General features: G+C 33.8%; 1 protein-coding gene and 1 long non-coding RNA gene across 16 annotated transcripts in view; one reads left to right on the top strand and one right to left on the bottom strand.

The window, feature by feature from the left end:
- Nucleotides 1-26,420, top strand: part of SGCZ (sarcoglycan zeta) — a 393,854-nt gene that overhangs the window by 339,386 nt on the left and 28,048 nt on the right. For 13 of the 14 annotated variants that reach the window (XM_072928218.1, XM_072928219.1, XM_030271149.4 and 10 more), the window contains one exon: nucleotides 20,321-20,393. In XM_072928218.1, coding sequence (XP_072784319.1) covers nucleotides 20,321-20,393 — 73 coding nt within the window. Of the gene's footprint in view, nucleotides 1-20,320; nucleotides 20,394-25,765; nucleotides 25,965-26,420 lie in introns of all 14 variants that reach the window. The other variant, XM_072928211.1, reaches the window with a different exon arrangement.
- On the bottom strand, nucleotides 21-20,304 carry LOC115494964 (uncharacterized). 2 transcript variants are annotated; one of them, XR_012055601.1, is made up of 3 exons: nucleotides 16,272-20,304; nucleotides 8,283-8,409; nucleotides 21-6,326 (listed from the first exon to the last, which is right to left on the bottom strand). It is a non-coding gene; the product is annotated as an uncharacterized lncRNA (long non-coding RNA). The 2 variants fall into 2 exon arrangements; XR_003960013.4 differs by having other exon boundaries at nucleotides 21-5,053; nucleotides 6,222-8,409; nucleotides 16,272-20,301.

Below are 26,420 nucleotides of genomic sequence, written 5' to 3'. Positions count from 1 at the left end.
ATATTTTTAAATAACTTTAGTAGTAAGTAAACTATCAATCTACAAAATTTTAGTCCACTGGAGAAGAAAATATCTTCTCATTATCAGTGATTGTTTGACCAACCAAAAAATACTGCATTATTTAAATATCAATTCCTCTAAAGGTAGATTTAATTTAAACTCTACAGGATCAACTGTGGTACAAATCGCACTTACCACTGTGTTTTGGTTTTATATGTTAGTATAAAATAAAGTATTGTTTTGGGGTGTGTGCTATTTGTTTATGTAATGCTCCTTCAAAATTGTTAAAAAAATATTATGTATACGGTAGTCTTTGGTTTTTTGTATATAAAATATCAAATCTGACTTCCATATGAATTAAGATTTCATGAGGCTCAGTTGAAAAACCTTGCCTTGACTTGGCTATATGAGTTTACAATGAAATAAAGGTTACTGTTATGGTTTCGCCACAGCCAGCAACTAAGTCTGGCACAAGCACTCACTCATTCTTCCACCAGTGCGGGTGGGGGAGAGAACTGGAAGGGCGAAAATAAAAAAAACCCAAAAACTAATGGGTGGAGAGATAAAGACAGCTCATTAGGTAAAACAAAAGTCACACACACAAGCAAAGCAAAACAAGGAATTAATTCAGTGCTTTCCATGAGCAGTGAGGTGTTCAGCAATCTGCAGGAAAGCATAACGTGGAAAAAGACAATCATGCTGAATCCTGCTAAGGCTCAAACTTGGTCATAATAATAAATGCTGAGAAAATTAATCTTAAATGTACAATTGATCCATGAGATTTCAAAGTATCTATCATAAGTAAAAAAATAAAACAACTTATAAGTTGTTTTAGCAATTATAAGTCTTTTAGCCATTTATAAATGATGCTAAGAATTAGATTCCCCACCACTGAGAAATGCAATCATAAGTTTTTGATGTCATTATCATTATTTTTTAATCAAACATTTGGCACCAAAAGAATTAATTTTATCCAAAGATTATGTGATACCTTTAAGTTCTTCAGCAAACACCTGAAAGGTGATGAGTCCCTGTGAGCAGCATCAATCAGATTGTATTACTCCACATGGCATGATATGACTGATGAAACCTGGCAGGAAATCATAATGTCAAACATCAACCAGAATTTTTTTCTTTAGTTTATTTTTCTCAAGCTTGTGTTTTTTATTATCATGGTGCCTTGGGGTGAATATAGAGAAGGAATTATGGAAGAAGAAATAAAACAAAAGCTGAATATAAAAAAGGGAAAATAAGATGTGCTTATTTGGAGATAAATCTCTTGCATGTATTTACTTAAGGCTGGTACTACAATGAAATTATTTTCTTTTCTTCTGTAGCAATCAACAGTGTCTCTTTGAAAATACTTCACTGTGAATGTGTCCAGTAAATTATTTATTTTGGCAAATAATTTTCAAAGTATGCTTATGGACATTTGTAAGCTACCATGGCAATGTGGGATTTTTCATATACTATTTTTCCTCCATTCAGAAGAATGTTTTTTAATGCTCAACTTTTAAAAGCAATCTATCATAAGTCAGTCTAAGAAATTCTTGATTAATAAAAACTTGAAAGATAAGCTGGCAGCTTCTCACTGATTAGTTTTTTTTGTAACATTTTTATTTGTAAATTTTTGTGTATGCAGCCTATTCCAAGCAGATAAGAAAAATATGGAATCAGAAGTAGTTTTTGGTTTAGAGATATTGCAGTTATATATTTGTATAATAAAGTGTCTCACTTTAAAATTAGACAATTGATTGGCTTAGTTTAACTTCTTATGCTTCCTTACATTGCTAATTTTGCTTTTCCTTTTAACTGCATCAGCTCTTTTCTGCTTTATTACTCAAGGAAAGAAGAAAAAAGATTCAAATTTTGTGTTGTTAGAGAGAGCTGTGAGAACTGCAGCTGTCTATTGTCCTTTTGCACAGAGATGCTTCCTGCCACCAAGTTTAACATGTAACATGGAGCTTTGGAGGGAGGAAAGAGAAAGCCTTGATGAGGTGAACATATTGTTAAAGAACTAGGGAAACAAGTAGTAACAAGAAGTTCATTTTCTGGTGGGCTCAGGGGCTCCTTTCTGCACATGGTTAAACCTTTCTCCATTTTTTTTATATTCACCCTGCTGTTCCAAGCATCTATAGCATCACAGGGTCTTCTTCTGTCTCTCTGCACCTACAGAACAAGAGTATCTGATTTTTACTTCTCTTATTTAAATCTTAATTCAAAATTTTATTCCCTTTGCTTTTATTTCATTTTTCTTTTAACTGGATTATGATCTCTGTAAGATACTCCTGTAGCAGAACAGCACTGATCAACCTTGTTCATGAGAGTACAAGCACACATCATGAGGCAGCTTTATCCTGCCAAAGTACTTTTGAGAAAGATTAAGAATCCCTTAGGTAGAATCCCTTTGTCTAGATTTTCCTGAGACAATGCTGTGAAATAAAGTTTTATAAAAACCTTCACTGGATGGCTCTGTTAGTATGGGGTTTTGTTTTGCTTTGTTTTGTTTTTTCTTAAAGCAAACTCATAGTTAGCAGCTGTATATGAAGGATGGAGGAACCTGGAACTCACTTAGTTTTAGTCAAACTGCACCTATTTTTTTTTTTTACAATGTAAATGAGGTTTTTTCTGCTTTGTCTTCCAAGGTGGCTTTCTTAGTTAAAGCTAAGTGCACACTATCAGAAAGTCTCTTTTTTTTCCTATTCAACTCATACTTTTCTATCCAAATTTTACAAATATTTTGCTTTTTGAAAAGGGAATTTCTCTCTCTATGATTTCAAAGAAGAAGCAGTAATTTAACTCTCATGTTGTCTCCTACATGTTCTTTTGATTATATAATTCCTTCACTTTCCTATAATGTTCTTTATTTAAACATGATTTTATCTCTGACCCTTCTTTTCAGACCCATAAAAACTATAGTATAATTTCTTTCATTCCAGGTTTACATAGCTTCTATATGTTATACTTGCACATGTGGCTTTTTATGTTTATTAATCGTGCTTTAAAAAAACAAAGCAAAAATAGATTTGCAAATTAAATTAGATAGGTCATCAATCAGAAGCCATTGCTGTTCTGCAGTCAAATCCAATTTCGTTTTCTAGATGTAGCAAATCAGCTATATAATTTTTTCTAAATAACCCAGTCTAAATTGTTTGGAAAATATTACTTACCTTTAAGGAAATTGAATTAATCTTGTTTCCTACTACTTTCTTAATTGCTGGATTATTTTCTTTCTTACTGCTGCATATCTGGGTGGTGTAGTCTGCTTTTTTTAGCCCAGGACTTGAAGTCCTTTCAGGATACAACTGAATTTTTTTGTTATAATTAACATGTCAACAGTAATACTTTTTCTCTAAAAAGAAATAAGGATCTACTTAGAAATTTGTCAGTTATAGTTTTACCAAGATTTTGGTTCTGTAGAGTTCAACCACTTCATAATTTTTGGAAATGCAAATTTCTCAAATACATGAAGTTCCACGTCTGTATTGTATGATCTGATCTAATTGGCTGAAGCTAACTTTTTTCCTCATATTTCAAACATAGAAATAGTTCTCACTAGGGGAATTGCAGTTGTACAAAGGTTTGCACATTGTTGCTAGCAGTACTAGGAGAAACAAAAGAGGCATAAAAAATTTCCAGGACACTATGACTTCCTAAGAACCTTCTTCCTTGTCAAATAGCACAATCATGTGGAAAAATGGAAGTCAGAAAAGGACAATAGAGCACATACTCTGGTAACTTAGTCAGATTAATAGCAGGATGCATGTAGGTAAAATATACTTTGACACCAAAACATTGTCAGGAAAAAGTATGTGAAGGGCTGCAAGTATCTTTTTCATTACACTGAAGTATATGCTTACAGTGGGTTCAGTCTGGCTTTTGATCAGTCATTGACTTCACTAGATGAAAGATGAGAGCCTTGATGTGTCAAGGAAGCTTCAGAAGGTTCCAGCATACCTATATTCTGATAATATTCTAATAATCAGAATTAATATGCAGAGGAGTGCATCAATATTTCAGTTTTGATTTTAAGACTATGCTGCGGGACTGGGAGTCTGCAGGTAATTGAAATATAGAAAGGTCTTCCAGGGTAGTTAAAAGGAAATGATAAAATAGAAATACGGCTTATGGCTATAAAAAGGAAATATGACAGAATTATGAGGAAATATATGTGAATTGCAAATTAGGTTAGAGAAGTAGAAATAAAATATTTATAACGAGTACTGAAATGTAGAAAAATAACTTATTATTTGATGTATGTGGTTATTACAGTAGACTTATATCTAGTGCATTGAGAGACTGAATAGGAATTTCAGCATGAATGGGAAAGAAGGTCTTGGATTTGCCATGTTCAGTGGGGTGGGCTGTCATTCAGTACAGATGGAGTTGGGAGAGTGAAGATGAAGGGAGGCATTTAATCATTTTAAGGTGGCTTATGGAGCCAAATTTTCTGACCACAGTAAAACTACTGTATTTGATGTGGTGCTAAAATTTAATCCTTTAAGCAGATATGACAAGTTCTTGTTATTCTGAACACTAAATGAACCTGAAATCTTCTGTCATCATCTGTCAGTAACAAAAATGCATCACATATATAGGATTTCTGTGTTTCCTGAGTAATGAGTACACTAATATGTACTCCAGTGATGAATAAGGTTTCTGATAAGCTTATTTAGGTTTCAAGAAAGCACTTAATGTCTGTTCTTGCCTGTGAGGGAGCGCTAACTGAAAGATATTATTGTCATAGTCTAACCACTTAACAAAACAACCTGTCAGGTCATGACTCTGGAGGTACAACTACAGAGCTGATTACAATCACATTTATATATCTGAACTCTAATTTGTCTATGAACTGAAAGCTTTATGGGCAGGCTACAAATGGTGAGAATAAATATATTTATTTATTTATAAATTTATTATCCAGGACACAGTGTAAATAAATTTATGTCTTCTATTTAAGGGTAGAATGCAACCATCCAGCTCAGATTCCAAGTAGAGTGTATCCACACCAGCCTGCAGGTGACTGTGTAGACTGTTGGAAGAATACATTAACCTAAGGATAAAAACAGTTTATTAACAAAAGAAAGGTTTTGACTTTTGGCGCTTAAAATTGTGTGGAAGGAAAAGAAGAATTGGTCTCAGAAACATACGTAAAGCGAAATAAGTCTTGATAAAATAAATTTTTCTTAAAAAGGAATAAACCAAAAAACAGATACATGTGCAAACAGTTTTGTCAGAGCAGGAAAACACATTCAATTCCTCTACAGCCATTTCAGTGAAAAATACTCATCTAGCCTCTTCTGTAGACTGAGAAATAAAAGAAACCACCATATAGTCAGGCAGAAGAAAAGAAAATGAAAAAAAAAATACCCAAACAACTAAATGACACACCTTTGAAACAGAGAGTCAACCTTTCTATAATCCATACTTTCTGAATAACTCTCCTTAAGTAATCAACTTTTTTTTTCTTTTTTCATTATAGCATCATTTACAAGAGAAGACAGATTTTAATCCTTTCCTGTCCTTCTGGGCTGTAATCTATTTGATTCTATTAAGTAAGGTTTATTTTTTTTTAAGCTGATTCTGTTCTTGTCTGAGCTGTTCCTTTGCAGAATGCAGACAGCAGTTTCTCAAGGTTGGTGGAGAATATTTTCCCTGTTCTGGTACAGAGCAGCATCAATCCAGAGGCTGTTTCACACTTAAGTGAATCTGATTTTCAGGTTAACCTTTAACACCAAGATGAACACCAATATCCACTGTTGGATATTTGTGGCCAATGGATGCATTAATGCTTTTAGGAAAAACTGCCAATTTCTGCATCCTATTCCTAGTCACATTCTACATTTCCTGCTGAAGGACTGTATGAAATCTACAGATGTAATTTAAAATAGTTCTCGTTTGAGGTATTTGAATTACAGATAACCAGGCAAACCCACATGAACTAGGGAGCAGTCAAAGCTTAGTGGAAACTTGCCCCACTATTAGTAAGCTAACTTTAAATCAAACCAAAACAGCTTCTTCGGAAAACACACAGTAAACTTTCAGAAGGCTTTGATGGAGGCACCGGGTATTAATTTGGTTCAGATTTTGCAGCAACAGTCTAACTGTTAAACCTGAACTAACGTTGACACTTACATGCCCTCAGGCTTTGTAGTTTTGCAAATGCACATTTAAATTGCAGCACTCAGACTCATCTCTATTTTTAAGATATAACTACTCACAGGAGGGAAAGGTGAATCATAAAAGAGCTCCAAGATTCCTATTTTCCTTTTTTTTTTTTTTTTTTTTTTTTTGCTTTGAATAAATTGCTTGTGGTTTATTTATATCTGGAAAAAAAAAAGTGTTGTATGAGATAAGGATCAGGTTGCAGAACACTGTAGGATTTCAGTTCAATAAAAAAGAGAATTTGGTTCCAAACACTCACACTATAATGGTGACACTACAAGGCCAAAAAAATTTTGCTTTGTTCTGGAACAGTATTCTCATTGGGTGCTAGAAGATGAAATAATTTGGATTTCAATTTGTAAAGCTTTCAGAATAGGAGAAATGCTGTTACATTTTCAGGAGATATTGTAGGCACCTGACTTTTCTCTAAGAATATACTGATGTACCTCGTACAGTAAGACATGTAATGCATGTCAGAAGTGCACTTCATTTTCTCTGAATTACATTAGAAACCCCTACAAAGTGGCTTTTTTATTTTTATTGAACCTTAAGCAAATTTTTATCCTGACTTGAAGCACAAGTAAATGTATTTAGTAACCACAAAGTGCATGGTGACATTATAGAAGCATTTGTCATGACATACATCATGCTTTACAAACTTAAATGAATTGACTCTAAATTTAGGTGGAAAGTAGCAGAAAGCCTCACATGAAGGTTTGAGGACTGTTTGAGTCCATGGCAGTCACAGTTTGATACAAAGCCTTACTCTGAGGAAATGTTAGCTCACCACCAGTAACATCTTGGACCTCACTGTTTTTCCTAGATCAGTTTATAAAGCAGGTATGCAGGTAAAGCTGTGAAAAACATAGATTCTGATAATGTCTGCTCTGCAATACATTTCAAATCTTATTCATAGCAGACTCCTATAAGCTAGAAATAATTTAGCACACAGAAAGCAACTCCAGAAAAGAAATTATTTAAACAAAAAAAATATGGCCTGCGGCTTTCAGCCTACATTGTGAATTTAAATTCCTATCCTCATTGTGGCTAATGATGAGTTTAAATTTCACAGTGTCTGACAGCATTAAATTCAGCACACCAAGACACAAACATAATAAGCCATTATTCTGGCTGTAGAAAAATATCATCAATATATATAGGACTTTGTATTTGAATTGTGTATTACAATGTGGCATTGCTCAAGGCTCAGAAAGTACATATGTATGTGTTATAAAGTTTAAGAAGTATAGATAGAAATGCTTAAAAATTCAGAATAGATAATGTAAATTCCAGAAGAGTGGTAAAAATCAACACATATTCTATGAAAGACGTGGAAATTATCTCACAAAAATAGAATGAAGAAAAAACGTCACTATCCAGGCAGAAATGGATGCAACTGAAAGTTAAATAATTGCTCTGAGATTCAGAATAAATTATTATTTGTATTTCATGGGTATTGAAGAAAGAGCAAACAACCTATGTGGTAATGTTTACTACCAAACAAAAAAAAAAAAAAGAAACAGATTAGGCTTTTGATAAAGAAAAGGAATCATCTAATGCATAGGGTCTAGTGACAACATTTTGGATAATTTGGGGGCCTCTTGTTTCTTTTAAATTCAAAAGACTTTTAACTACAGTGAAAAACTGTAGTTTTTTAGGGAAAAAAAGAAAATATCAAGATTGTACAAAAGACATATAGATTGTAAGGCTGAAACAGTGTTGAAAAAGTAATGTAAGTGTTGATGTGGGGAAGAACTGAGAATGTGAAGGTGAAAGAAATCTTGAAATTCTTTCAAATGAAAACATCCCCTGCTCCAAAGTTACAGGGAAAGACAAAAGCAAAACAAAATCAAATTGACTTTTATGGTTCAATTTTCAAACTTCAAAGAAATCTTAAGTAATACTTAAATGTACTGCCAGAAAAACAGTTAGAAAGCATTTTGATCAAAGGTCAAGAGTATTATGTGAAAGAAGAAAGTCAAATATGAAGCTAGAATGTGTAAGCAGGAATAGGCCCCGTAGGTCTTCTCAGCTATTCCACACTGGCAAGGTCCTCTTCAAAGAGTTCAGTCCTGTTTGGTGTACCATTATTCAGTAAACAACTGGATAGAACCTACATCCATGGCACAGATTAGTTGTCCAGAAGAATTATTTCTGAGGAAGAGAGAAGTTGGTGCTGTGTAGCTTGAAGAAAAAAAATCTCAAAGAGAATTTCATATCACTCTTGAGGCCCTGAGAAACAACCTGTTGAAAAAACAAGGGATGCTATCTATCAGTTAAAACCCCAAATCCAAAAATAACACCCAAACAAATAAAAAAAAACACCCAAACCAATGAAAAACCTTCAAAAGCCCCACAAAATACCTCACACCAACTAACCAACAAAAAATTCACAAATCTTTTAAATGAAAGAATAGAGGAACATGGAAATAGTTTGGCTATAGAGGATGTAGAATTTCCTTCATTTTTTGCTTCAGAGCTATTTATATCATCTGTTGAAGATTAACTGATTGGTCTTGATTTGGTTTTGAACTTAATGATTACAGAGAAGAATAAGCAGAATTCAGATATTTTTTGTTTATGTCTAGTCACAAGTCATCTAATATAAATTCAATAATTTTTTTTCTTTCTAATCTTAGTTCTTACTAACATATTAGCTACAGTCATCTTCATTGTAGTTTTATTTATATCTTTTAGGATTTTTCTAAGCTGTAACACATTGGTTAGAACGAAATGTGGTTAGTGTGACCAAAAAGCTAGGGACCAGTACTTGCATTTACACATAGGTTACTTGCTTTTGAGATGTATTGTCATCTTCACTTTTGACTAAAGTTTGGTACAGGGAGGGGAAGATGAGAAAGCTGCATAAATAAGCACACTTTATTACAAGAAAGGATAGAATGAATGAGCTTAGCAAGGTAAAGCAATCAGAAGCTCCAGTATGATGAGCTTCTGTCTTTTCAGAAGCTCATCATACTGGAGCTGGTAGCCCACACTAAACCTACATGTCCATGCTTCCTGATGTTATAAGTTACATTCATCATTAAACTGAACTGAATCTGAATAGCATAAATTTTACTGGTTTAAGATCTGAAGAAAACTTGTACTGATCCCAACAACACTAATATCAGTAATGGGTATAGTGGGATATGATTTTCTACCTCTTCCTACTTGAAAGCATTTGAGTTCAGTTTTATGATAACTGTTCTTTAGCATATATCTTGGTTTTTCATTGAAGCTATCAGATTTGTAAAACATTTGAGCATTATTTTGTGAGTATGTTAGAAAAAACACTGCTAGAGAGTAGATCAGACCACACATATATACAGACACACATGCACAATCATGTACAAATATCTTCCAGTCCTTACAGGCAGCCTTATTGCTTTACAAATGCCAAAATGTCATTTAGCTCAAGTAGAGAACTTTCCCTTAAGTATCATCATTCTAAACCTTTGATTCATAAAGTTGATAGAAATGACAGCAAGTAGTATAGGTTACACTACTTACAATGTTATAGGGTATTTTCCTTCCTTTATCTACATCACTGTCTGCAAAGTGTGTTGTGTTGGTCAGAGTTCTAGATAACAGCAGCATGATAAAATTTAAAAGTACTTGGATATCGGGCTAGGACCCTAGGTGCTTTCAAGTTCAACAAAGTAAGATACTGGAAGTAGCCAAATGCTAGATTCACTTGAAAAATTCCTGTCCCAATTTATGGTTGAAATCATGAGGTGTGATTGGTAGTTGCATCTGAAAGTCTTTTCTCTTCAAACATCAAAGGGAGATAGTTTTTTAAAAGTATTTATTTTTGTATCAAGCAAGCAAATTGTATTATTTTTGGTATTTTTATCCTAGCAGCATTACCAAATGATGGACTACTTTTTAAATCTGTTTTTATACTCTCAGTGTAGAGCAGAGAAAATAGAAAAAGCATATTGTGCAGAAAGAATATCTATCAACAAGTTTGTTTCATGTTTTAGCTGTCAGAACTGTTTTCAGGCTTTTTATAGTTGCAATTTTTTTACTTGGCACTGTCATTCTTGGCTTTTCCTCCCTGATTTATATTTAGATTTACAAAGAAAGGAAAAGGCAATTAGAATTTCTGAATTTGAAGTTTTAATGAAATCACTTTCTTTTTTTTCCCCCTTTTTGACAGCAAATCTAACAGTAACGCAGAACAATTTCATTTAGACAAAAAATTAATGCAAAAAATTGCATTGATACTAAAGGGAATTTTAATGTAAAACAAGAAAAGGAGCAAGGGGAGTATCCTGCTGAAAAAAAACAGAATATATTACTAGAGTGATGTCTAGAGGACAGAGGGAGGCTAAAGGAAAAGGAAGATTAAAACTAAAAGAAGTATATTCCTTTGGAAAGTGTAAGAATAAAAGAATAGAAGTTTTCCCAGTCACATTCTCTTCAGTGTAAGCTGAAAGGCTGGAGTGGTAAGCATCGTGACAGTTTATTAAGTGGATAATATAGAGAAGAAATACCTCTTTCAGTGGATCTGAAGAAAACACAAAATAAAAAATATTTTCTTATTGTTTCTTAACCTGTCTCTGAAAATAGTAAGTGCATTTGTTGATAGCTGGACAAAGGAAATATATTTTTTTCTGTTATTTTAACTTAAAAATGATAAAGCAAAATAACTAATTTCATGATGACTGTCAAATTGTATGACATTCTGTTCCCTTGGCATGACTGTACTGGCACCCAGGATTCAGTTTTCTATTCTGAAAATGCCTGAACTTAATGTACTTTAAGAGGATGTGAAAAACAGGTTTCTCTGGCAGCTGACCACACTGAATTTTGATGCAGCAGTAAACCCTGTTTTGCTAGTTTTAGCTGGACTTGCATTGGTATGTAGCAAGGCAATGGAAAGCACTTAAATCTTAAAAGTCTGAATTTATGATAGGTGTGTGAAAGGTGAATTTATGATAGTTGTATTGCAGCAGTGATGAGAGTGTGATTTTTGAGTCTCTCCTGACTCACAAACAGTAAAAGAGCAGAGACAAGACGAAAGTTTCGCCACAAGACTCACAGCAGAGCTGGACTGTTGCAAGATTTGCCAAGTAATCTGAATTGTGGTCATAGTCTGAGTCCTGGATACTATCCTTCTACATCCTTGGTGATGTAGAAGGAACTATTGAGACTGGCACTGATAAATTACACTGTGACCAGCTCAGTCCCAACTTGAAAATGGAGTGGTAGATCTAGCAGTAAATTACTGCCATAAACCCTCTTCCTACAGCATCTGCAAGGTATGTGGCATGTCTCCTGTGGTTCTTGCCTGAAAAAACATCTGAGTCTTTGGCAAAAGATGCATATTTCAGCCAACTTTTCCATATTACACTATGCTTTAGTATCTTATCCTTTCCTGTAGAAAAGGCTGTCTTTCCTGTGGTTAGTACACAGAACAAATAGGCACATGTTTGCTAACACAACCATTGGTGGTTTGCAGTCACTGCACTTAATTGGTTTGAAATACACCTGCTTCCATTTTGTTGCTAAATTAAAAGCATAGATTCATGGCTATGCAGACTTTGAGAATATTAAGTGACAAAATAACTGTTCCACATTCACACTTATACTCACAGCTGCAGAATTTCCATTTAAAGCTCCAATAAAGACTTACCTAATTTCTGGTTTAAATGTATTCATCTATGTAATTTACTTTTAGAGAAAACCAGAACATTAATAAAGAGCAGGAATGGGAACTCATAATAGGTAATAATCACTAGAGCTAATATCAAATAGAAACCTTTTAACAACCTTGTAAGGAATTAATATTATAGCTTCATTTTATTTCTAGTATCTGAAAAATAAAGAAGATTTTCAATAATTTGAGTTACTAGTATTTTTGTTGCATTTTGGCCTAATAGGCACCAAAATGTATTATATCCACATATCCCTGTTTTGGCATTGTGGAAATACATGTGAGGATTTGTCACAGATTTTAATTTCGTGTGTATTCAGAAGTTTTGGAAGCCTTTGAAAACTTTTTAAATGCATATTATGTACTTGCATATGATTAACTTCTACAGGGTGCACAAATGCACTTATCTAAATATCTGATTATAATTTATCAATGTTATGCTAAGTCTAATACAATAAAAATCCTATAATACAGCTATTTAAAAAATCTGGATGACTGTCTTGCTGCTTTGTGGCCTCCTTCACATAAATAAAGCAATTTACTAAAATTTATGAATGCAGCAGTAATTCTCACATACTCATAACAATTCATCAGTATGTTACAGTAATGGCAAAGAGAACAGAAATAAATGCACATTTCTATATGGCACAGAGAACTTGCCCTTAAAAGGTAAATATGGTACCCTATGATGCAGTTAAAATGCTAAGGGTAAGAAACTTGAATGACTTCTGATATGGTTAAAGTGAGAATTCTAAACAAGGTTTTCCCAATTTAGATAAAATTCAGATTATTGATTGCTGATCAGATGTTGAAGGCAAATGCTTCAAGGTGCTTGGGCTGTATGCATTGTTGCTCTAGTCTCAGTCCATTATCATTAGTAACTAACCTCTAGAGATGCCAATTTCTCCATTTTGGCTACAGATAAAATATAAGTAATCTATGTTCCTAATTTAGACAATTAAGTGGCTAGACTTAATGGACAAATTCCTGTCATAAGTCCTCTGAGCTTTTAACTTTTAAAAAATCAAACTATTTATTTATGGAATGTCATCACTGAAGGGAAAATACCCTTTACTTTTATCAAAAGCTAATCATAAAATATTTTATTTTAGAGCTTTTTGAAGCAGATGCATCCTTGCCTGTATCAAAAATAATGTGGCCAGGAGGACCACAGCAGTGATGGTCCTCTGTACTCAGCACTGGCGAAGGCCACACCTCAAGACCTTGTGTCCAGTTCAGGGCCCTCACTTCAAAAAGACATTGAGGTGCTGGAGCATGTCCAGAGAAGGGCAATGGAGCTGGTGCAAAATCTAGAGAGTGAGGACTATGAGGAGCAGCTGAGAGATCTGGGGATGTTTAACTGAAGAAAAAGAGGCTTGGGAAAGACCTTATCACTCTCTACAACTTTCTGAAAGTGGATGGGTGGGTCTCTTCTCACCAGTGACTAGTGAGAGGACAAGAGGAAAGTTACACCAGGGGAGGTTGAGGTTGAACATCAGGAAGAATTTGTGCACTGTAAAGGGTAGTCAAGCATTCCAATGGGCTGCCCAGGGAAAAGATGGAGTCACCATCCCTGGAAGTGTTCAAGAAATGACTGGACATGACAATTAATGCTGTGGTTAATTGTCAAAGTGGTGATCAGTTAAGGGCTAGGCTTGATTATCTTGGATTTCTTTTCCAACCTTAATGATTATATGATTCTATGAAATTGGATGGACATTCCTGGCTATGTTTTGTGGGTGGGCAGATGTATTTTCCAGAAAGGTTCAAAATGGGAAATTATTGCTATTTGTTTTTGAAACTGTGTGAGAAACAATATTCTCATTCTTCCATTTTGTACTTGGGATATCCAAGTTTATGTACCATACCTTTACATTCCAAGTGAGTGCCCTGGTTATGAAGCTATTGACTTTTGTTTGATAGTCTTCCTATTCATTGATTCATTCGTTTTTCATCAGAGAAACAATTGTGCTTTGAAACTAATTAACTATTCATTAGAGCATAAGCCTGAGTGTTCCAAAATCTAGGGTTATCTACTACAACAAGGTGAAAATGTGATTTTTTTACTTATTAAATATGAAAATAATCCTGTTAAAATTCTATCTTTTAAATGTAGACAGGGACCCTTTTTGTGTCTGATGAACTATCATGAGCCCAAAATCATTTACACAATTTTAAGAAAACTGCAAGTCCAGATTATGATTTATATAAGATGATGAATTTTGAGGGGGGGATTAGAAATTATTTACTGTGAAATCTCAATATAATCTTTAAATCAATTCATATATATCAATTTATATTTAGCTGTTGTAAAGTTTCAAGGAGACTGGAACAATTCAAGCAGAAAATGATTGTATTTCATCATTTTTACTACCATGTGTATCTCTGTCTGCCATACCTAATAGGGGAAAAAGGTAAAAATATTACAGAAATTATGATGTTTTTAAAAGCTCTTTTCTCCAAACCCCTTATATATATTTCAATTTCATTCATGTTTTGAGGAACTATTCAGATTTAATGTGACTTTTCAGCAGTTTCATTTACATTTACTGGCTTTTTCATCTCAGAGAGAGCATTTAGGATAGTCATGTCCAATTATTAATTGAATTATGTTATTGCTATTCTCTGTCCAGAATTGTATTCAAATAGATTTACGTTTTCAGAAAAGTAAATCAAGCGGTGGCCAAACATAGATTTTGAATGTGAACCTTCAAACAATTCTATGGCTAAGAAACTGGACAGATGGGCACAAGCCACTTTCATTCGCATTGCAAAACAAGAGGTGTCTCGACTGCCCACCATTAGGAATCTACATGTCAAATGTTTGTACTTAATAAGTTAAGATACTGCTTAAAAAGATAAATCCTGACTGTTGGGATATTGCAAGTATTTCCTGGAGTTGTGATTTGCTTTGATCAAAATTTAATCGCTGAAGATGCTGAATTTTAATTTATGGGGGAACTTGTTCTTCTGATTTTAATGAAAGGCTTAGTAAGAAGTTTTGCTTTAGTAAGGCTGCCATACTGAAAATATGCATCACAAATTAGTCATGTTCAAGTGCTTTGAGTAATAAATCTCAATAACTCCATTTAGAATTTACTTTTTAATAACAGCTTAACTCAGAAGATTTCAATGCACATGCTTTAGTTTATAAGTAAACAACTGCATCTAGTCAGACTGTTCTACAACCTCCTACCTATAATATACCTCATGTATTGCCACATCTGAAACCTTCATAATTTAACATTAGTCAGTTTTGCTGCTGAGGGACCCTGCAAGATTGAAATGCCAGCAATCACGTCAATCATGTTTTCAGAAAATAACTCACTTACTTTTATTTTAGTCATGTACATCTCCATAGCAAAAATCCAGTTGAATCTTACTTTTCAATACAAGTACCTGGCTAAATTAAACTTCAAGTAACTTAAAAAATTGGAAGTCTTTAAGAAATGCACAACCAATGTGAAGGTCAGAAGCTGCATTTCTACTAATCTCAAAATAAAGTATAATAACTGGGCTTTTACAAAAGAAGGAACAAACATTTTATGTCACCTTTTAATAATCATTGCTTTGCATAGTTGAATATCTCTGGGTTTTTTTCCAGTCTGGCAGTGATTAGCTCTTCCAAGGTCTTATTGTTGAACAATAGCTTTCAAAGTTCATAAAAAACATTTTAAATTTTATCTATATACACATGGTAAAATAATTAAGAATTTTTTTTTTCCAATTAAATTTTTACAACATATAGGTTCCAAACTTAAAACACATAGTCTGTGTTTTTAAGGTCTCTTCAATGGTAAAAAAATCTTGATTATCTATCCCTCTTTATAAAATCTGTCAATGCTATAACTTAACTAATTAATATGCAACAAATAAAAATGCAACCTTCAAAAAGAACAAATGTTTTACAAACCATTCTTTGAAGTCTGTAACCCAGTGGACAAATTGGCATTCCAATCTAGTACTTGCATAATTTCACTAACAGTTATTTGATGTTTCTGAAAAACTTAGTGAAAAATCAGGGTGGTAAAACTGAGCTGTGTCTGTGATGCTACAATGGCATGTAGTTTGTACACATCAAAATGATTCACAATTCCATTGTTAGGTGATTTGCTTACATGAATGATGTGAAGGAGTGGGATAATGGTAATATGTGGGTAATTTTTCACAGCAAAATACTTTATTAGTTTTTAGTTTTTGCCCTATCAATTCTTCAGCCAGCATTCTTTTCACAGAACAAAACAAAAAACCAACAAAACAAATAGACTCTCCAACAAGCCTTCCCAAAAAAACAACCCAAAATTAAAAAAAAAAACGCAGCTCGGTCTGTTCATCCTAGTTACATACAAAGCCACTTTGAAAAGTACCATTTTGTTATATAAGCTAAATACTCAGAAAGTATGAAAGGATTATTTGCTAATTGAATAAATGAAGAAAACTTCCTTACCATGCACATGCATAAGCAAATATAATCCAGAATCAAATGCCAATGTCACACTTCCATTTTATTAATGGCACTTGCCAGTTCCCAAGAGCTGAATTTAAGAAATCAGTAAATTGAGCAGAAATTAGTAGTCTGTACTGGTCTTTCTGAATTCTGAATGGACTGTTTCAACAGGAACGTGTGACTGTTTTTTGCTTGTAGCAACAGGGTAATTTTAATTTGCTCTGTGTCAGGAACTTTCTTAAAGGTCTGGAGTTTATGAATCAGCTATACATAAAAAGGCTTCTCAAAGTACAGAATGGAACTTTTGGCCTTTTACCTGGCTTGTGTTGTTTACTGTGTTTTCTCCAGCAACCTCTATAATAACTGGTATTCTTTGATCAGTAATTTGGCTGCACAGATGCTTCTTTCTTAGTGAAGTCTTTTTTAACTCATTCTCTTCAACTGGAAGCTGAAGGTGTAATTTTGTTCAGGTACACTTACAATTTTTATTTTAGATCCTTTGCACCTACTCCATGGCCTTGTGATTTTATTTCCTCTAAAAGGATCACTTTTTGTAGTTATCCATTCTAACTCATGTTCCTTTGAATTCAGTTCCCCAACTACTCCCTTTTGAGCTGAACTTGAAAGGACCTTAAGGTTCAAGCCTTTTCTTTTTGCACCTTTTATGTATTCATTCGTCTCTCACTAGAATTTCACTATCTCAAAGCAGGTCTTATCTATGATTCTGTAAGTCTGGGAATACAGTTATTAGAATGTCCTCTTATTTCTGTAAAAATAATTATTGTAACATTGTAACTTATCAAATACTTAAAGTATATTTCTTTCAATTAGAAAATAATGCTATGGACTTTGAATTTGGTTTTATAGTTCTATTTATTTAATTATATCATTAGAAGGTAAGTTTATAGTAGCATTTCTTAGGAATACTGAACAACATGGTTCAACTTCCCATCAAATTATTGCATATTTGCATATAGTTACTTGAAAAATAGGATAATATATGTTTTCTTCTGTATTTTTATTAATGCTGATAGTCTTTTTTCTTGACTCTGCTGCTTAACTGCAGGAAACACGTCAATAAATTCTGGTTGGCTGATCTTTTTCACCTTTTCTTACTAAAACCAAGCTAATTGATAGTGCCTGCTTTTATTCCACTATGTAATAAAGGGAATTGGAGATATTCTTGAACTATTGAAAGTATTTTTTTAAGAATAAAGCATTTACTACAGGAACTGTTATACTTCTGGTTTTGATGTTGTATGAGAAGAAAAAAAAACATTAAGATTGCATTTTCAAATAGCAAAAGGAACATAGTTGATTTGGTTTTAGTTTTAACTATATTTTATTTAATTATATCAATTTATCTTTAATTCTACCTGCCTGGATTTACAGTCTGCTTGAAAAACTTGGTCTTTCTTTCAGATTTCTATTTTCTTAGGGAAGAAATGCCTTCTCTTTTTTTTAAATAATGATGCTGAAAGTGAGGAGATACTAAAGCTGGGTTATAACCAGCTGTCATTTAACTATTATTATCAGTCTTTGCCTGACATTACCTTTGGCACTACTGGTTGATCTAATGTCAGAGACATACTAGAGAGAATTTTGTGCATCTTTGCATTGATAATGTTCTTTCAAATATCACCCGCTTGGTCTTCTCATAAAACTGGCAACTCTGCATTCTGCTCACTTACAGCTTCAAATCCCATTGCCACCTTCAGAAATAAAAAGGGCCCTTGGGGTTGAAAGCATTTCATTTTACTGATGAAAATGAGAAATGGGATCTAGAAACAGACTCTGATTTTGGATATTTAGCTCCAGGAGAGGTTCATTGTAGATGGGGATGAGCTTTATTTTGAGTGGCAGAAGGCCTGGCTATGCAAACACGCTCTTATGGTCTTTTAAAGAAAAGAGAACCTCAAATCATTGCCAGATTTAAAAAACAGATTCTGCATGATCCATTTAGAAATAAATCTAGGAAAAAAGATATGCTGGGTTTTTTTCCTCCTGTGGTTTTCCATAACACTCAGCAAGGCTTGGTTATAGAAAGTGGATTTTGTTGAGGTTTTTTGTGAGATCTTCAAAGCAGCAGTTGTAATAAAGTTGTTTTCAGCGTTCTTTGCCAGTATATTTGTAAAGGTTATCGATTTCTGGAGATAAAAGACTAGGATTTTAATTCATTACTCTCCTCTTCCTATCTTCAATATTCCATATTAATAGACCACTTCACATTGAAAGTTTTGGGGGGGTGGGTTGTATTTATTTTTTTTTTTGGTTGATTGGTTGGTTTTGGTTTTGTTTTCTTTTCATGAAGGTGGAGTTTAAAAATTCATTACCAGATTTAAGTTTGCTTAGCTTGGGCTTCTTTTGCTTCTTGCTCAGGCTATTTTCCCTTTAACACTAAAAAGTAATGCTATCAATTTGACATTTATAACCTCATTCTGCTTTCAAATTCAAATATCATTGGTTAACTGTAAAAGTGTCTAATAGCTATCTTTTGTGACATCTAGAGTTTCTGAAAAAGTTTGCAAAATATTTTAAAAATTGAAAATACTTCATTGTATTTAAAATACTGCAGCAATTAGAGTGATGGCTATGTTCTGTTGAGCATTTCTTGCAGACCTACTATGACATATTGTAGGTATATTTTTAGGTCTACTCAGAATTCAAAAGAACAAAAGAAACCTTCCGCTATTGAAATATAGCAATTAATTCAAGAATATTTAGTAATGGCCCATAGTTATACCAGACAGTTTCTGTGATTTTATTTTGATAGACGATAAATTACTCATTTTACACATTTTTATTGAGTTCTTTCGCCTTTGGTGGAGGTTCTCTGTTGGAAAGACTTTCTCTCCCTGGTCCTAGGCTATTTGCTTGCACAATGCCCAGTAGACCACCTTCAGAGAAGGAAAAGTAAAATTTATGTAGGTGGATGACAAAACAATGACATTGGATAAACCAGTAAACAAAGATAGGCAGATGATTGTCAGTAAGTGAAAAAAAGGAAGCAAACTTCAAATGCTGAAGAACATACAGTGGCTATTTATTTCTATCTATTAAATGTAAAGTGAGTGGTATAAATAACTTTTATGTGTTCAGTCCTTAGAGGGGAGAGATAATAGAAATGCTGATTTTATAGTGTTGTCCCCTACATACAAATTCCTTGAGTTTTCTATTACTTTAACAAAGAACAAAGATTTTTTTTGTCATTTATTTCCCCCCATCATTTTCTTTCAAGAAATGCATTTAAAATTGATTAAATAATTATCTTTTTGTAAAATAACTTCAGTGAATATTTACTAGAGTTTTATTTTTTTAATTGAAGAGGAGTTTCTCAATGAAAAATCTTGGTTGTCCAATGAAAACTGTGGAATTACTATATTTAACTTGGACCTAGTAACATAAATCAAAATTCAATAGAGAAGCAATTCATATTTGAAAAATTGTTACCCATTTTCTTTGTCTGGATTTTAAATGCCCAGTAGGAGATACCTTAGGGTCCACTTCGAACACAACCCAAAGCACATTCCATGAGATAAAAATTTTTCAGTGAGAAACATCTGATGGAAACTCTGAAACTGTTAGAAAACAAGATTAAGCCAGCAACTTCAGGCAAGAGACAGTTATCTCAAAACTTCTAATAACTTGGCATCTCAATTTAAGTAATCAAAATAACCAGAATATAAAATACAGCAGGTATTTCTCTACTGTGCTTTTGACACACAAACTTATAACATTTCCATTCTCTGTAAAATAAGTGTTCTCCAAAATATGGAGATAAGCATTCAGATGAACTGTTTCTGAAAAATTTGGATCTGTAAATGTTTCAGATTTGTATGTGAAAAAGCTGAAATCCAGAGCTTCACAGAATGTTGGTTCAGATTTTGATATAGAAATGAAAATGTAAATATTAAGAAACATTTATAGTTATTAATAAAGGATTTAATCAGACTTTTTTTTTTTCCTAATAGTGTAAATTTGTGGTCATATATTTCAATGTGTTTTTATTTTCCGAAGTAATTGTACTGTATTTTATTTATGTATTTTAGGCACGGAAGGGGCAGTGTTTGGGCACTCTGTGGAGACACCCCATATCAGAGCAGAACCTTCCCAAGACCTCAAGTAGGTGTTGTTCAAGAAGTTGTTTTAAAATCAAGTATTCTCCAAAAAAATTAAGTCTGGATTAAAAGAACAATATCTGTATAATAATATATATATACACTGCCTATTTAATGAGTCATAGATCCAAAAACACTTATAGACTCCAGTTTGCTGTAACTAGCTGTCAAAAAACTCCCACAAATTCCTATCACATGAAATGTAAAATACAGTGCTTTTTATATATGACCTGCCTCCTATAATGGAATTCTTGAGAAATATATTTTCCATAGAGACTGGAATATTCAGATGTTTTTAAGGTCCAGTGTGTGTGGTATTGTTCAATAGCATCAGACCAGTTTTATTTTTATGAGCTTTTACAGAATATATAGGTCAAGTTAAAGTAAACTGTCACAGATTTTTTCCATTTAGCAGTGGGCCTTTTTAATCCTAACTATTTGTTGCTTAATGTTTTCAAATCCACTTTTACTTAATTTTAGTCACTGTTAGTTCATTTTTCCAAGAAGGACTTAAATTAGTAAGCATCTGACATTCAACTTTCTGCCCTCTCATTAATAATTATTTTAACCAATATCTTTTATTCAAAAAATTGAAGAAACAGACACCCTTAGAGTTGGGTCAGGTAACTTCAGCTTACTTGTAAGTGATTTGTTCTTAATATACTCAGTCCATATTATGTTCTGCAAGTTTTTGTACACATGTTCTCCTCCATATTACTTGGGTTCTGTCATATTCTTTTTTAAAACTCTCAAGTCAATTTAGTAATTTAAAAATTATGATAATTACAATTAGGACATTTCAGTGGGCTGCTCTGAGTCCTATTACTTTTTAATGTTTTAGAATAAACTTACCCAAGATGTCCAATAATGGCAGTACTAACATCACCTAGAGTATTTTTCAAAGTACAACATCCCTGTAGCTTTGGATAGTTAAACTTAATGGTAAGTAATGGGAGAGTAGAAACTTTGCTAAATTAACATTATTCAGTTTTTTCAGTGGATACACTTGAATGCAATTTGACAGCAAATTGCAGTGCATTGGTGCAAATATATTAGGCTGTGAAAATTATTGTATACAGGGCTAAAAGATAATGGAATATACATTAGATCATTAATTAAAATATTAATTGCCCCATACTTTTTATGCTGGAATATGTATTTGTGGTCAATCAATAAACCAAATACTTTTTTTTCCTTTTTCTCCAAAATAAAATATGCTGGAAACCTATTAATAGCCTTATATATGTAAAATTATTGACTACTGGATTTTAAAAAATGGAATAATGACCACCATGATTACTCTGAATGAAACATAAATAGAGAATTTGTTCTAAGAATTTGATACCCACAAGGATCATAGTGCTTCCTGAGATTTTAGTTTAATTAGTCGTGGGCAGGGAGACAAAAAGATAAAGTCAGATTCACATTAGCTCCACATATCTAAACCTTGCCTCAGCCACTCTTAGTTCTATAGCCTGCTTTGGACATCTTCATACAGAGAAGATCCCCTAATATTTACTATTAAAAACGTGATGTGTAAAAATAAACTTGAGTTGAGTACTAATCTAAATAATTCCTATGTGTCCAACCATTTTTAGTCACATCTTTCTCCTTTCTTGCATTTTCAAATAACAGCTAGAAAGGTTTTGTTTTCAGACAGTACTGTTACACAATCCTTTGTGAAAACTTTTGTGTCAAATCCCAAAAACTAATTAAAGATTACTTCATTAGTTGGGATAAGTAGCATAAAAGAATCATATCTTAATAATTTATTCTTCCTGTTTCTCTCCCTACTGTTTCTCACAGTAACACACTTAGAAAAACCAGACTGCTAATATATCCCCAAATTACTGGTTTTAGGCCAATAGTGCATTAAAATATGGTGCACTAATAGGCAATATCCATGCACAAAATAGACAGACAGTAGTTAAATGGCGATAACTTTGCCCTCAATAACATCCTTGATAAGGGGATGAATCAATTTGTTGTTGTCCTCTAGAGATAACTGCAAGATCAAATTTAAGATTTTTTTCTCTTCTATGTCATGCCTTACACACCACAGTCAGTTAATCCTGCAAGCTAATGTGGGGAATAATGAGATGAAAATTGATCAAGTGGCAAGGAACCATGCAAGATAGTTGGATTCTACTTTGCCTCTCCTAAGAATTAAAAATACTCCTGTCTTGCACAGGAGGTCTGGTTCACTTAGAGCTGTCTGATGGTTTGTGAGACACCTTTTGTGACATTTAAGGGCTGGTTTACTAACAGGTCAAAACATATAATTTGTAAAAGCCTAGACCAAAAGAACACATTAAATTTTGACCTTAACTTGTTAGTCATCTGAGCACGTTGAGAGTGACAAAATAACCATGACTATGTTCATCTATTTTTAGCCAGAAATCAAATAATAAACAAAACCTCATCTAAAAGTAGATGATGCAGCAGAGAAAAAAATACCTATCTCCCTTCCTATGCTGTTTTAATGATGTCAGATTCTAGTTACTTTCAGTGCCATTTTTTAATAAAATAGAAATAATTACAATTTTTGTTTTCATAATTTGTGTTTGGGCATGGATATTGACAGGAGCTTGTTTGCTTAGTCTTATCAGTAGCTGTTGAAAATATGATTTTTTAACATACAAGTTCATACAAAAATAAGTATGGGTATAGTAAAATTTGAAAATTTTCCAAAATTTAATCTTATCTTTTAAAAACACATGTGCTCTTTTCTTTTAAAATATACATTATCAGCACTTATATATGTGTGTGTGTTCATGTACATATGTATGTATATATATAATTTTTAAAATATTGAAGTAAACAGAGAAGAATGCCAGTAATGAAAGGCTGTAATTGCTATGCAGACAGGACAGAGTAGAAACAAAAGTAGCTGGGTCTGGCTCTTAAATTGAAAGAATAATCTGCTTCAGTGTTCAGTGATGATGATTATATTTGACATTGGAAAGGGAAAGGGCTCTAGCAGGAACCAAGATATGAAGGATAAAAATATTACTATCACAAGAGATAGAAAAATCCATTGAGTTTCATATGCTTTATTCAGGATACTGGAGCCTCCTTTTGTCCAGGCTAAACTACCCCGGATCCCTCAGCCACTCCCATGTCTTACACTGTAGACTCTTCACCAGCTCCATTGCCCTTCCCTGGGCTCACTCCAGCCCCTCAATGTCCTTCTTGTAGTGAAGGGCCCATAACTGAACACAGCACTTGAGGTGCAGCCTCACGTGCTGAGCACAGGGGACAGTCATTGTCCTGGTCCTGCTGGCCACACTACTGCTGACACAGACTAAGGTGCCATTGGCCTTCTTGGCCACCTGGGCACTCACTGGCTCATGCTCAGCTGCTGTTGAACAGCATCCCCAAGGCCTTTTCTGCTGGGCTTATGATTATATTTGCTTTATGATTGTGCCATGTCATGCCTTCAGGAACCCACAGATGGGCTCCAAGCACAGCTGTCTCAGCCTACAGAGGGTTATGAGAGTAAATACTTTACCCTAACAATCTCATCTGAAAACCCATGTAAAGCTTGTAGCAGTAGAAAGCATTTGCACAGTGCTGGGTTAATGAAAGATGTGGCAACTTTACGCTGCAATTATTGTGAAGGCAGCCATGAAACTGCATCAGGTCTAACAGCAGGCACAACAACTGCATGCTCAGAGTGCCAGAGGGAGATGGTGAAGTTTTCAATAGGTGCCCTCCTGTGTGCCCTTGGCTCCTGCAAGGCTTGTTTCAACTGTGGTTGCTTTTGCACTGCTTCCAGATCCAAGCTGCTGCTGAATTAATTCTAACTTCACATAGGTCCAGCCTAGGACTAGGCAAAACAGCCCACAATTTGTTCAAGCTTTCATTCTCACAGATACTGTGGGTGGAAATGTTTGTCTTTTTAAATGGAAATGGAGCAACAGTCCTCCATGCCCAGGAGATATTAGAGATACCAGAACTCATTTCTGACATGCTTTGGACTCTAAATACAGTCTTGTTTCACCATACCACCAAATTTGCATTTTGCTGTAGTTTTGATGATGAAACATGATTTGTTATACTACTTATATTCCATAAAAGTTGTACTCTATGTCATTAAGTAGTGCTCCTGTAACATACATATTTTCATGTATTTCTTTTGATTCTAAGTGAACAGGCTTATTAATACATTACTTTAAAAAGGCTACTTTTATATTTTTTTCCCATTTGAGCAATCTTTAGTTTCTTTAGTCTTTCCTTATACCAAATTTCTCCACAAAGATTTTTTCCTCCCTTCAGCTGTTTCTTTTCCCTTTCTGCGAGTATCTCAATTTTCAGTGAGGCTGTTTAAACACTTTCATAAGAAAACAAGGCTTCTTAAATTTGCTGTGTGCCTTTCTATTCTCTCCTCTTATGTCCCCGAGAATTTGTGAAGCAGTTAGGCAGTTTCATACAAGGCAGAAGATCTTTAGATCTTCTGTGTTTTCTGAAAGCTGGTGCCCATCTAAAATCAGCTCATGGTACTAGTAATAATTCCTGCTGTCACTTTACCCATTTGTATACACACGGCTTCAGAATACTCTCAGCTTCTGAAACATCTTGCTTCACGGTCAGGTGAAGGCTATAGCATGTGCAGTACATGGAGTTTGCAGCAGTGTTGTGGCTGTAGTGCAGAAGTGTGGTTTGGGTTCTTGTCTTGGCACAGTGTCAGAGCCAGACAACGGATCTGGAGCTCATACAGACCTGGATATAAGAACAAGGTGGCTCAGAAGTTACAGGGAGTACATGAGTTTATGAAACTATTAGTTCTGCAGTCCACCAAAGAGCTCCTGTTGCTTATATCTATCATGAGACAAAGAACTCCAAAGATAGCTTTTTGCCATAGAGAAGAATGAATGATTTTACATGTCTTATCCTGCAGTTCACATTTTATTGTTTGTTATATCCCAAGATGAAATTCACTGCCAAGGGAATTAAAAAAGCTATTTGACTTCTTCACAATCCACTACTCAATTTTGTATTGCAGAAAGTAAAAATATCTCTCTAGTTTGGACACGGCAGTTGTCCTAAAATAGTGACTGAAAGTAAACTTACCAAACCTTTTCTGATTTTTTTATGACTGACTGATTTTTAAAAAATTTTCTTCTTGGAATTTTTGAATACAATTCAAATATGGGCCATTGAAAAGTATTTCTAAGGTCTCTACTATGCTTTATCTGCAAAGTTTGAAGTAGACCTGTCAAAGGATTTTCAGCAAAATAATTTTCCATGAGATGCTGTTTGCTCAAAATGTGGATCAAATCATGTCACAGTTTGCCTCAGCTAAAATGTATCTGTTTATATCAGCTTAAGACCTCTTAGGGAAACAATATCTAAAATATCATTACACAATTACAGGTGGTCTGGACTGTTTCTTCCTAATCACAGGAAATTAATGGTTTTCAAAACTGAGACTCTTCAGACTCCCCCAGGCATTTTATCTTCAGATCTAACTCTTGACAAGCACTTGAGCACTTTCTGTGGACATGTTGCTTCAATCTCTTTCTGACAAGATGGATTTCTATTTTAAGGAAATATATTCTGAAAGACAACACAGGTAATGAAGCTATTTCTGTAAAGATAAACTTCATGTAAGAATGTTTAGCAGAAAGGTAGGACATGTATGGAAAGGGATTCAAGCCAGAATAAAAATAAGGAAGATAATGCAAAGGGAAGCATTTAGGGTAGAATGAGGTAGCTCTAAGTTGTCAAGACTATGAAAAATCCTTTTTGCACACCTTTCCTTAAGCAACTGTTTTGGATTGTCTCATATCCAGAACTTTTTCTCACAGCCTGGAAGTTTAGAATTTCAAGCATGTTTTGGTGTTTCTCTGAGAAATAAAAGCTTATGTTCTAAACCTTACATTTGTACTAATTGTCTTGATTTTCAAATGTTTGTATTTTAGTTGACTTATGACTGCCTGATTTTTTACTACCTGAGGTGTCACTTACATTTTTGATTTTTTTTTCTTCTTGATATTACTTCTGATTTGTATACCTTCCTTGTCAGCTT

The sequence above is a fragment of the Taeniopygia guttata genome, chromosome 4, assembly GCF_048771995.1.
Source record: "Taeniopygia guttata chromosome 4, bTaeGut7.mat, whole genome shotgun sequence".
NCBI lineage: Eukaryota > Metazoa > Chordata > Aves > Passeriformes > Estrildidae > Taeniopygia > Taeniopygia guttata.
The sequence above is the reverse complement of the archived record's forward strand: the minus strand, read 5'-3'. Positions and strand labels throughout refer to the sequence as shown.